Source organism: Mus caroli, chromosome 3 (assembly GCF_900094665.2).
Source record: "Mus caroli chromosome 3, CAROLI_EIJ_v1.1, whole genome shotgun sequence".
In the NCBI taxonomy this organism is placed as follows: domain Eukaryota; kingdom Metazoa; phylum Chordata; class Mammalia; order Rodentia; family Muridae; genus Mus; species Mus caroli.
In genome coordinates, this window is record NC_034572.1 from 19,570,508 (window position 1) to 19,584,661 (window position 14,154).

The 14,154-nt window shown below is 32.6% G+C and overlaps 1 protein-coding gene across 2 annotated transcripts in view; it reads right to left on the reverse strand.

Moving 5' to 3' along the window:
* The window catches only part of Naaladl2 (N-acetylated alpha-linked acidic dipeptidase like 2), a 1,234,236-nt gene that overhangs the window by 349,218 nt on the left and 870,864 nt on the right, over positions 1 to 14,154 (reverse strand). For both annotated transcript variants that reach the window (XM_029474777.1, XM_021158905.2), the window contains exons 8-9: positions 13,084 to 13,289; positions 9,300 to 9,419 (exon numbers count right to left, since the gene is read on the reverse strand). In XM_029474777.1, coding sequence (XP_029330637.1) covers positions 9,300 to 9,419; positions 13,084 to 13,289 — 326 coding nt within the window. The remainder of the gene's footprint in view (positions 1 to 9,299; positions 9,420 to 13,083; positions 13,290 to 14,154) is intronic.

The following is a 14,154-nucleotide window of genomic DNA, read 5'->3' on the forward strand; positions in this document are numbered from 1 at the left end:
TAACCTTTTTAAATTAAAATTTTATTAACATAAAATTCCAGAAACACAGTGGCTACATAAATAAGTACCATATTTGGGTACATGTCCTGTGAGAAGAGTGAAAGGGTAATACTCTTATGTTATGCATACTTGGTTACATGGGCTAACTGGAAAAAAAGATAAAACTGCAAAATGGTGCTTATGGTCTTTGCTTTCCCATGTGTTTATGATACAAATAAATACACAAAAGAACAACATACATTCTTTGTTACTAACTACAGGCAGTTTGGTCTCTTTCCCCTATGTTCTATATTCTATCCAACACCAAAATACTCGAGAATTTTTACATTGACTTAGCACAGCTCCCCAGTTTGGCTTCCCACAGCACTTTAGGAAGGTGTGTTCCTGCACCTGGAGGCAGGAGTCTATGTAGGCGAGCTCTTTAGGTGTTCCCTTGAGGCTAAGCTTTCAGAGAACACCTGGGTGGGAAGGCTTGTGGGTGAATCATCTAGCAGGGGAATCACCACTTTCCTCAGGATATGGTTACTGATCTCCACACTCTGGTATTACTGTATCCTCCAAGAGGGAAACAGCAGAGGATTGTCACTGCCCCATCACATGTTCAATAATGTTCTGTGGCTTTGCAACCCAGGATGCTCTATGACTTCCTTCTGAGAAGAATGTGTGATTGGCTGGCAAGAAGTTTCTCTCATAAAGCCCTGGCCCACAAAGCCTGGTGTCTCTTTTTATAGAAACCTTCCCTTCTCTGTCAGGAGAACCAGAATTTGTTATGTCATGATATGGATAAATATGAAAGCTATTATCCTTGTATCCAATAGAACTGAAAGAAGTTGTAAGCTCTCTTATGCATTATAAAAGCTACCAACCAAACAAATACAAACAAATGAATGGTGGATTATGAATGATTTACTATACAAATAAATATAGGCAGAAGAAAACACATATAAAAATGTTTAATCTCTTTCTTAATATGTCAACAATGTTTGAGTGCCTGAATGTAATTCTTCCTACTTAAGTATCTTCCTTATACAGAAAATTACTATAAAGGTCTACAAAACTGTTGTATCAGAGCAAAAATAACTTGACATTCTACTGTTTAATATATTTAATCTTCCCCTTAAATTATAATTTGAAACTGAAGAGTTAGCTAGCCAAGGTAGATACAGCAGGATTGGGAACAGCCCTAGATATTTACAGTTGTGCCTTTACAGGTGAAATTTCTGATAAAAAATAAAAGAAATAATCTGCTTCCATGTCTTAGCAGCAAATTTTCCCTGATGTTTCTAAAAATTAAGTTAATTTTCTTAAAAATACAAATTCTAGATTTTATTACTTAAGGGATGTTTTTTGACAAATTGAAAGTTAAGTCATTATTTTCATATTTAAGAAAGTCAAATTATTTTGTTCAAGAACAGGACCAACCTAACCACTCAAAGTCAAAGTTCATTCCAACATCATTCGAAAATGAGAAACACAAGCAAGGAAAAGTGCCAACAGACACCAAACTCATCCCAGAGTATACCTGGAAGGGATGTTCCTTTTTCTTACTTTTTTAGAACAAAAATTAAATTCATTTAATTACTTACAAAGATATAAAGTGTTCAAGTTATTAATGACAATCATCATTGCTGTGGGTGAGGGATAAATTGTAAACTGATGTTTAACATTTAAGTAACCTGCCTTCTGAATTTCAGGGTTTGAAAAAGATCTAAGACTCCCCTTGATATTTAGATTTAAATTATTAATGACAACCATCATTGCTGTGGGTGAGAGATAAATTGTAAACTGATATTATTGTTTTTTTTTTTCTAAAACTTGTAAGAAATAGTAGATGCTCAGATGGGGAAAACCAAACCACAACAAATCCTTAGAGTGAATTTCATTTAAAACAAATGGAAATACATATTGAGCCATATTAATGACTCCATAGTTGAACCTGCCAACAATTCTGGATTACTAAAACCTTACCTGAATGAACAACTGGTCTTTGAAGTCCTGCCAAGAAAATGACTTGTCTCAGGTCAATATAATAATGGAACATTAATTATGATTGTGTGAATGAATTCAAGCATAATTTGCTCATAACCCTAGGTACTTGGATTTCTCTTCAGCTACATAGCTCAAACATTTAAGTAATCTGCCTTCTGAATTTCAGGGTTTGAAACAGATCTAAGACTCCCCTTGATATCTAGATTTAAATAAAAAGGGATTTACATATTGTCAGTGTACACTGAACAGAAAACCCTATAAAACAGTAATAAACTTGAGAGACTGCTGGCTCTTAAAACAGAGAAAAGACTTGTAAACCTTGGAGACAGATAGTCTTGCCAATAGAATTACAATTTTAAATGGAAGACTTTGTTGAAGTGCTAAATTGGTGTAAAGAAGGATTTTAACTCAGTTTATTAGCTTTTATGTTCATTTTAGTTGACTTCTAGTAGAAGGAGTCACAGAGAAAAAAGATAAATTAAGTAGAACCCACTGAACAGTAGAATTCATGAGGATCAAGAAAGTGAATATAATTTTTCTCATCAAGTAAACTGAATAAACATAATGAAAAATAAGCCACAAATAATAGTTATATAATTTATCAGGAAAGACAGGACAACAGAAGTACATTTTAAAGAAATTTACTTTTCTCCTTTATAGAAAGGATAGTAATAAAGCGACCTTCATTTTAGTGTGTCTGCTATAATTATCAAAGACAGAATGAGAAAAAAACAAAGACTTATCAGTATTCCCATCTCATCTCCTATCATCTGCCAAACCTTCTAACAGATACTACACCTCCTATCAGATGCTGCACCTTCCTGCTATCAGATGCCACACCTCCTATCAGATGCCATCTATACAAGTTAAAATTATTAAAGTGTTACACATGAAAGTCATGTGTGTTTTGCAAATGAAATTATATGCAGTAAAACCAAAGTCACCTTGTAATGACTGTCCTTATGCATTATCACGGTGTGCGGAGTCTTCCCTTGCCCAAACAATGAACAAAGTCATGTGCTTAAACTCCATTGCCTGTCACAGTTCATAGATAGTGAACATTTGTAAGATATGTGTATGGAAAATAATGTTAGGAAAACCCAATAAAATATGGACATTTGCTTAAAAGGTAGTATAACAAGCACATCCCAAAACCTGAAATACTTTATTTGATGAGTAGAAGAAGAGAGACACAGGAAAAAATTTAATAAAGTTGTGCAGGCTAGGTTTATATCAACTTGACAACAGCTACAGTAATTTGGGAAGAGGTATCTTCAACTAAGAAAATACCTCAATCAAGTTGGCCTATAGGCAAGTTTATGGTACATTTTTTGTTATTGATGTCTGATATGGAAGGGTCCTGGTCATTGTGGGCAATGTCACCTCTAGGAAGGTGGTCCAGAGTTATATAAGATATCAAACTGAGTAAGCAATTTGGAGCAAGTCAGGACGCAATGTTCTTCCATGGCTTCTGCTTCAACTGTGTCCAGGTCTTTCATTTAATTCCTGTCCTGTGTTCCCTCAGTGAAGGATTTATAAGATTGAACGGAGACATAAACCCTTTCCTCTCCACACATGCTTAGGTGATGGTGTATTATGACAGCAATAGAAACCTTAAGTAAGACAAAGGTCCTGTGCTCTGATTAGGACTTTCTTCACTTAGACTGGATACATACCAAAGGCTCTGATGATAATAAGATATGCCGTTTCTCTAAATGAAGGGGTAGGTTTGCAGTTGGAAAAAATAACTTCTATGTTTCAAAATGTTACCATGCTAAATATCATGATGCTTAATCAACTTCCATTAAAAAAAATAGCTGGTACATCATTCCAGACATATAAAATGTCAAATAGTGATATTCAAAACTTGAAAAGTTGTCAGATCTCTTCTAAAAGTTTCCACATTTCATCCTTATGCATGCAAGCATTAGAGTTACAAGAAACCTAAGGATAGTTGCAAATTTTTGATTGGCTTCGGGATGCTGTGTCATTAGTGTTGTGAAATAAATATGTTCCAAATGTCATCAGGTTTCAATGTGCCTCCCATTATTTAATTTTGTCACTGAAAGATGTACAGCATTATTTCTCCTTTTGGCCCCTCTAAGTGATGCTACCTTATATTAAAGTCTTCTCCCATATAAGTACACCAAGAGAATACATATATATTACCATAGAAATTTAAAGGCAAATAAATACTGGGGTATGACTAATTACTATATATAATTACAATAAGACATTAAATCAAGAATAAGTGCTAATAAATACAAATAATATTTTAAATTAGTTTATGATAACTGCAGTATTTGAACTAATGTCCCTTGAAGTATGGCATAGACATGTAGGAGGAGCAACATGTACTCACAGGGATTTAGTGGCATGAGATTTAGTCACTAGCACAACAGATAAGCATAGAACTATTAGCAGTACCATTAGATAAAGCCAAGAAGTGAAAAGGGACATTACCAAAACTACTTGGACAAAAACCTAGTAGTCTGGTATCATAGGTACTGGCTTACCTAACTTTGAGTGGTTTTGGAAGTCCATTCATATTTCATACCACTGTCCTGTAATGTGTATGTTGGAATTTAGCCAACACCATTGCCTCATTCCTGTGAATTCTGCTGCAGTGTAAATCATACTGGTACCTTTCTCTTAGGTATTATTGCATGCATTCTGGGTAATGTCCTACATCCTTGAACAATAGAGACATTTCATCTGCTCCTTGTGCTCTGAAACACCTAACGCAATGTAATCTACAGTTTGTACTCTCTGTGAATACCCATCAATACCCTCTCTACAAGACTTTGGGGATTCACTGCCCGTGTAGGTCCAATGCACTAAAAAATTTGAATGATTTGATATACATACATTGTATATTTTGGAGGAAAGTCTTAGACCTTATTTACTTTCTTTTGCTGTAGAGAGGACAATATAACCTAAGCAACTTATAAAAGAAAGTTCATAATGGAAGGATTCCTTACAGTTTCAGAGGGTGTCAGTCACTGTCCTGGTGGGGAGCAACGCAGTAAAAAGAAAGGAGTGGTTTTGGAGAAGTATCCAAGAGCTTATATTTGATCCACAAAAATGAAATAGAAAGTTAACTGCAAATGATATAGTTTTAGAAACCTCAAAGTCCACCCTCATTGACATATCTCTACCCATTAAGCCACACCTCCTTCAACTAGGCCATACCTGCTCTATCAAAGTTATACCTACTCCAAAGCCACACCTCTAAATCTTTCCAGAGCAGTTCTACCAACTTTGGACAAACTATTCAAACCTATAAGCCATTTTTATTCAAACCATCACAATTTAAGATGTATAAAATTGAAAAACAAAATTAAAACAGTCTACAAACCTGGAAAATAATTTGACAAGCTCTAAGAAGGTTTTGTGAAATTTTGCCTGTGCCTTGCAGTTTTTCATCATCAATGTGGTCCCTTAAATATCCTTATATTTTCTATCTTCTTTCAGATATTTACAAAGCAATATGACAAAATTAACTATTTTCACATGTATACATGCTTTCAGTTCTTTGAACACCAAGCTCTAAGAAATGTCATCTCTATGGACATGAGACATACAGAAAACTGACTAATACACAGATGATCTGTAATCTATCAGAGATGATTTCAAAATCTATGAAAAAAAAGAACTACATAGAAACAGAGGTGTGTACATGTTTATATTGTTTATCAATGCTTAAAACCATTATTTTTGGATTCATCTTGCCAGTAATGTCATGTTATTTTATATGAAGTCACATGTATCTCATCAATGAAGGCCTAAGACCTGTGTATCTTCTATAATAGATTTAGATTTTTAAAATAATTTATTATTTCATCATAATTTATTCAGAAAAGCTAATTAAATATATACCCACAGAAAGAGAGATTTTCACACATACATACATATACATACATACATACACAAATGTACACACAAACTACATATTTAAATACTTGTTAATGATAGAATGGAAAATTATTCTTTACATTTATAGTAGGCTAATATAAGTACACAATTTATATATTATAAGGTTCTGGAACAACAATGCAGTATAAAAAGAGTTTTATAACAATGTTCAATTGTTTTAAACAGTGGTACAATTTACATGAAATTGCAAATGGTGCTTCTATCTCAAACATCCACAATGACATGAGGCTTCTTGAACATTCAGACATTGATGTTTAGACTGAAACTGGTACACTTGCCTATGGAACCTCATGCGTTTGTGAGCTGAAGTTACCCTGTGTCCACCCTGTGATAAAACAATTCTGCATCTACATAATCTGTTAAACAAAACCAATGCCACTATTCTGCCAACACACACAAATCTGTAGGAGAGTGGTGTTCCCAGAATTTGAAGACTAGAAACAACTAACAAAATCCATAGGCGACCTTTTATTTAATTAATGTAATAGCATTTAATATTTGAGTATAATTTGATTTTTTAATATGATTGAACATAAAGCACACATTCACATGGCCATTGAAAGTTGAATCACTGAAATTTCATGTGGTTCAGAGGCACATTATACACAGAAAAGGGAGAGGTAAGTATATATATATATCATATATATATATTTATATTTATATATGTGTGTGTGTGTGTGTGTGTGTGAAGTTTTTAAAATGTTTTTGGATTTAATATCTATATTTTAAATATAATTTCCCATCTCTACAATGTACAGAAATTACAAGTGATCAATTTTGTATATGTTAATATGGGGGACTTTTGGGATAGCATTGGAAATGTAAATGAAGAAAATACCTAATAATAATAATAATAATAATAAAGAAAAAAAGAAAAGCACAATCAACATCATAGTACCAGGATCAAAAAAAGAAATTCAACAAGAGCCTCAGTTCTTGCATCTCGTTCATATTTATTTTGTAATTCATTGGCACATTCTAGCTATTTTAGAAAAATGAATTGATTTGTCATTATTATTATAAGTTACAAAAATGAAATACTTTTGTGATATTAGTAAATACATTAATCAAAGTAAATTGAAGTTTTGTTTCAATATGAGTTTTAGCTTATTTTTATATAAGGTTGATATATAGGTATTTTTAATATAGAACCAAAAAATGCTTTTCTCCTAAATAAATATTGGAGTGTGAATCTTGTTATGAGCCATTTATTATTTATTCATTCTGCCTCCTCCTGCTTAAATAAATGCACACACTAAATGTTTTGCAGTTTATCTTTTTAAAATATTGAAATAAAACTTTTATTTTGTTTTATCTGATTAAATGTGTTCTTTGATGGGTTCAGACATATATTTAACAATATATTTAACACATTGGGCTTACTCTCTTTTCTGCTATATTCTTTGAAGTAATATTAATGTAGAAAACATAACAAGTCAATATGCAGAGAATATGTGTTTATTCAGCTTTAGATAGTTCCTCAACGTCATACCACCACCATCAAAGGAATGATGATATAATACGATAAAGGCACGGTGGAGCATCATAGGAAACGCTGTGCTCTGGACATGACACTACCTTTGTTCTCATGAACTCTCAGAAGTGGTAGTTGCCCATGTAAATTCTGCATAAGATTAGCTCAAGACAATCAACACTTCAATATGTAGGATTTGAGGGGCTATTGGTAGTTGATAGCTGGTGAAAATGACGAAGTCTACTTTTCTTTAAAATTTTGTTATTTTAGTTGATTGACCATGATGTGGTTGGTGGCTCCACACCCACAGGTATACAGGCAGCATAAGTTGCATTCAGTATCTTATGAAATAAATTAAGGTACATAGGAGGAAGTGAAATAGAGAGATGAATTAAGGGAATGGGAGAGATCTATGAGAAATTAGAATGATAAGTGATGGTAAATATGATCAAAACATATTGTATACATGTATGGCATTCTGAAATAATTAATAATATTATATTTCAAGTTTAAAATAACAATAAAATATAAAACACAAAAAGAAATGTATTTATCAAATTTAAACCTAGGTCTGTGCTATGTATTAGTGTCAATCACTAGATACACAAAACAAAAGCAAGCAAATATATGAAGTCTGACCTCTCTTTCTACTACTGGGATTATTTTCCCTGGTCATTCATTTACTTATAAATATATTAAGTCCCAAAGAAAAAGTACTTAGTTCATTCTTTCTGGTAAATTTCTTGTGGGTTTGATAAGAAGCCAGATAAAATTCATGACATGCACATTAGAATATAGCTGATCTTAAAAGTACATATTTTTCTTTTGGATCTTTCTCAATGTTTTTCTTTTGTATGACATATGGAATTGTCAATGAAAACTATCAAACTACAAAATCAATTATTAAAGTCATAACTTGATAGTTTGTATTATATTTCAATCAAGAATTATGGTGACTCAAGACATATTTCTTGATCTCTGTCTAGTTCAGTTTCTATGGTACTTACTGGAATCTCTGTGGCCATCTGAAAGGTCATGTCCAAAGTATGCCAACAGAAACTGGGGCTAAGAAGAAGCTGCACTCCAGTGATGGTGCAGCTGTCTTTATACAGAAGTCCAACACAGATAATTTTATGTGTAGTAAAATTTGCAGAATTGTAAGTGTGATATCAACTAACAGAGGAGGAAATCATTTGCTGAATTCTTGAGCTACATGTGAAATGACTATTAGTGGAGAGATGTCATAAAATTTTGTTGAAAAATGTTTTCATTTTCCACAAGGATTTCTTCAAATTTCTTTAATTTTGTTTGTTTTGTTAAGTCTCAATTCTTGGCCTGAGCTAGTTTCAATCTCTCAATCTGTCTTTGGCCTCTGAAGGGCTGTGATTCTAGCTAGTCATGTGCCACCACACCCGACCTCATACTTTATAAACATGTTACATTCATTTATTGCTGTACTGCTGTGTTAGGAATAGTTATAGTGTTGTTAAAAAATAACTAAATGAGTTCCAAGTTTTACTAAAACACAAACCAATTTAAACAAATACCAAAGGAACCAAGTTTATTTCAAAAACAGTTTATCACAAATGTAGAAATTTAAGACTGAAATTGGAATTTGGAATTGAACTCAGGACTTAGAGGCAGACTCTGGGAGCCACATGTATAGGTTAACCTTGTCTACGATGTGAGTTCTAGGCCAGTCAATGCTGCATTAGGAAACTCTTTCTCAAAAACAAAACAAAACAAAACAAAACATAAACAAACTGATGAAATAACAGGAAATTCCTTAAAATTTTTATAAATTATTTTCTGAATACTTAAATGGATGAAATCAAGGAGCATTAACTTACAGAGTAATATGCTGCCTTATATTATTCTTCTCACATATTGTCCATCTTACCTCTATAACCAGTTGCTGGAGAGATGGAGACGCTACTGGATACAGACTGGAGTTGCCCCGGATGGGGTTATGAAGGCTAAGGTAAGCCACAGCATTTTTTTGTAGAATCTTCACAAAATCCTGAAATAAAAAATTGAAAAAGTTCTTCTATTTGTGCAATTAAAATAACACATTCTACTTTATTAGGATAATAAATATTTTGATGCTAAAATGTGACATTTATCAGAAACATGCTATAAATAATTTACCATATGTTAAGGTTATATGTTAATAAATTTATCATATATTAAGGTTAATCCTTCCTCTATATGTAAAGTCTTTCTCCAAACTGGTTCATTCTATAAAAAACCAAGTTTTTAGTAGAAAAACTTGCATAACTGAATAGCTGTTAAAGTAGTACTTATATAAAGTAATCATTTTAAGAGAAAAGGTTTGGAGGGTTTGAATAAGGTGGGTTCAATTACAGAACACAAACTGGGAATTTTCTTCAATGACAATGCGTAGTGTTACAGTCATTGAATTAGAGAGCAGAACTGGTCAACTTAGTTGGTGCTAACCAACTTTCCCTGTGAAAAAGTCAGTAAATTTTGCACAAATAAACTTTTACTTTGAGAGAAATTGGATAAATGAGAATGGTGAACCTGTGACTATGACTGTATGAAAACCCCATGAATGATGTATGTACAAATGACATGGGGTAATTCCGTGGCATAGTTTTTCATAGATGACTCTTTCCCTTCAGTGTTGAGAACTGGTAACACCACACTGTGAGAGAAATAAAATAGGGCCTTATAACCTTGGCTTACCTCTGTTTAATGTTAGAAATTCATCTACAAACTTGTGCAAGAAATGAGTAATTATTTAAAAGTAATACATTGTCTAAATGGACTCACATAATATATAAAAAAGATACTTGAGTAACCTTACATATCATATGACAAAAATGTCCATTATTATTTAGAGTCCATGTAAGAAATATTTTAGCACTTTCTCTATCAGATAATGTGTTTTCCATGAGCCCTGGAGAAGACAGTCAGTTCTATATATTTACTTGAACAAGCTACCCTCAGAGAAGTTATAAGTTGCTCATGGTAGAAAAGATCAGAACTTTGATCTTCTTACTCTAAAATTTGTAATATTTCCAGAGGAGCATGTGAAAAATATTCTTATAGAAGGAATGGTACTTTAAAGACACCTGTTTTAGGAAATGCCATAATTTCCCACAAGGATCAGCCTCAGTACTATGTCAATTCTCTATTACATGCATGGGCTACAAATACCATCTACAAGTTTATTGAGCAACATCATCTAATCCTGCTAATTTCTACTGTGCTTCTTGGGCTTCCTATGTAAGCAACTTACAGCAAATTATAGAGAGCAAGAAGGAATATGAACAGAGTTTTTTCTTGTTCACCTCCAGTTGGGATCAATTAGAAAGAAAGTGTTTCATTCTCAGAAGATTGGATAATGGTGATCAGAATGAGCAACTAAAAGTCTATACTGTCCTTCAAATAGATGCTGATGAAATATTGTCATGGGATACAGTGATGAAATCTATTATTTGGGAAAATTAGATACATTGTTATCAGCCAGCAGTGACTTCTCAATATCCTTGATCAGTTTCCTTACTTCTTTCTTTGTCCAGTTACTCATGTAAGAGGTCAAAAAGCAACTAAATACATGAATGCATGACTTTTTCAGTTTTACATGTATATACACATTAGAGGGACCTACATATTCTGTAATATTCAATATACATTATAATGTATACATATAGATGTATGTATACAGACACATACATATGCATATAATTAAATTAGAAGTATGGCATACTTTGCTCTCTCTACCTCTCGCAGGTACCCTTACTCCAAGCCATCCCTTGACTCTTATCCACATTAAGTTGATAGCCTATTTTTCTTTATTACTGATATATATTTGAACAAATACATAAATATAATCTGCTGAGTCTATTTTTTAGTTTGTGTATATATAAGTTCTTCTTTTGGACTCATGTAACATAGTAGTTTTTATATTTAGTCTCTGTTGAGAAATTGCAGAGTTGTCAATACAATGCATTAACAAAATAATTAAAATTAATTTATATTTTACAAGGCACAATATTTTCATAATTTGTAAAAATTGTTCCCATATATACAAATCCATATTATTTAATTTTCAGCCTATGAGAACTGACAAGAAAATGCTTTGAAGAATTATTTTGCAATACACTTCTCTAGAATTTTGAGTTTAAGCTGTTTAATTTAGGAAGTAATGTGAAAGAAACCTATTCTTTAAATTTGATTTATTCACATTTATTAATTAAACAGTAATATAAATAGATTGTGTAAATTGCAGACCTAATGGTGGCTGTTTAAAAACATTCTTTAAAATATATCCTTAATAGTTACAGAAAATTGAATCACCAATTCCCTACTTTGTAATTATTTAAAACAGCACACATCACTAATATGTACAAACTGCTTTTAAATTGTACTTATCTTGAAGTTATGAAATAAATTTTAAAGCTTTGTTTCTGGATTACTGTTTTTTATCCAGGAATTTAAAGAAAAAATCTCAAAGCAATGGAATTTCTTGACTTGAAGTATACTCTTTGAAACAGAATGTCTCACTACTCACTTGCATAAATGTAAATTGTCTCACATGAAGCTTGTGAGTCCTGTTGAACATTTTTTTTCAGCTTTAAGACTATTTAACTATTAAAAAGTATTTTCCTTTTTCCTTTAAGATTATTTTAAATTTCATATGTGTGAATGTGTATATGTTTGTACATACACCATGAGCATGCATGCTGTCCTCTAAGATCACAGGATGGCATCAGAACTCCAGGAACTTGCATAGCAGGGAGTTTGTGGACTGTCCTGTAAGTATTGGGAATAAACCCAGTCCTCTGAAAAATAGTATGTTCTCTTGTCCACTGAAATATTTTCATAACTCTACTACTTTTTCTATGCCTTACTGATGTTTTCCTTAATCTTTATAAGCATTTTATCCTTCTTGAGGACCTAAGAGAGAATTATGACCATAATTCTCATTAATCATACTTTTTCTCACAAAATAATACTTTATTCAAAATGATAGTAAACAGATGTGTTCCATTCAAAACTACACAGATATTTTGTCTACATGTTTTCTTTGCATCTCTTCCCAAATAATAATATCATAAAATATGTGAGAGTTTAACAGTGCTAACAATCTTATTAGTAGAGCCTTAGTATATTCACTGTCACATTCTACAAGAATATTATGTCTTCCTGACATACAGCTATTCTAAGAATGTTTCAACTCAAATATTGCAATTGCTTACTGACTTTATCTAAATTCTGGATTAAGATTCAAGTTCTTCATGGTAGGTAGGTAAGAACGCAGGAAAGCTAGGTTAGAGTGATAGGGTTGATGGAGTAGACAGAAGAAAGATAAGACTACAACTTATATTTCCATAAAATTTCTCATTGCATTGATCAAATATCATGGTAATGAGTACTTAATATTGTTTGCTAAAACAGATATTTGAATTTGGGTGTATAATCTTCTTTGCCTATCACGTTATCCTCTAAGTAAAAGTATCACGATAAAGTAAACATTATTGTAGTTGGTATGTAGGTAAGTAGGTCTTATACCAATGGAGATACATTAATTGAGGCCTTATGAGAAGTTCATTATTTTCTTTGTCTTCAATAATGATAGAGTAAAATATATAGAATATGAAATAATGCGGAGCACAGGAAAGAACAGAAAAGAAGTACAATTGATGAATTTATTTCACCTCTCCCCATTCATAGGAGCCAATTTTGCCCCAGGGTGTTCCTCCCCATGAGCAGAAAACAATAGTGCGTTCTGGTCTCCATCCTTTCTTCACTCTTAACATCATAGCTTCAATAAATGCTGTGATTACTGCAGTACTGCTGGCCCATTCTTGACCTTTATAACTGTATCCAGCATGGTGGTTGCTGCCAACTATAATATACCGGTCTGGAAATAGAGTGAAATAAGAGCCATTAAAATAAAATATAAAGCTTGACAATAAATTTAATGACTTTTAAATAATCCTATTGCACAAGCAAGCAACAATTAAGCCAAATTGTTCTAATAATTAATACCACTTTGGCATTTTCCACCCCCTGCCTTGATTCATACATCTGGATATATCACTGTAGAAGCAGCTGCTAAAGCCAATTATGAATCCAAAGCTTAGATCCATATTACTGTCCTCTGCAACATGAATGTTAATTAATGAAGTATACAAATATACCACAAAGAAAATCGTATCTAACATTTTTCAGCATCATAGTGGGAAGTGCACAGCAAGCAATGCCTGTGTGCTTAGTGAACAGCAATGAGCTATTAATACATCACTAAAGGAGGTGACTTAAGAGCTGTGTATGTTAAAATGTATAGACTTTCTTTAAAAAATAAGTATTTAGGGATATATTTATAGTTTCAATTTATGCTTCTAAACCCTCTCCATTCTCTGAAAGAAAATAAGATTCAGTAGCATCAGGACAGGAATACTGATAATTTAACTTTTCACATAATGTATTGCATGTGGTCAAATACAGTTCATTAGATGCTCCTGTAGAAAACATTCTATGATTCATGGATATGGTTCTTTTACCATTTTTCACTAGCTAGTCTCACCATTAAAATGGGATCAAAATATAGCTCTAGAGATTACTCTTGTCTCTTTCTCCCCCAGTGAATGTTATTCAGAGCAGCAACCAAGGTTGCTTTAATTGATCAAACAACCCTATGGATTTATTTAAAGAGCAGTATCATTATAGCTTTATTATGAGATGTTCCATGTAACTAAATATCAGGGATCGGCATGATGGCACAG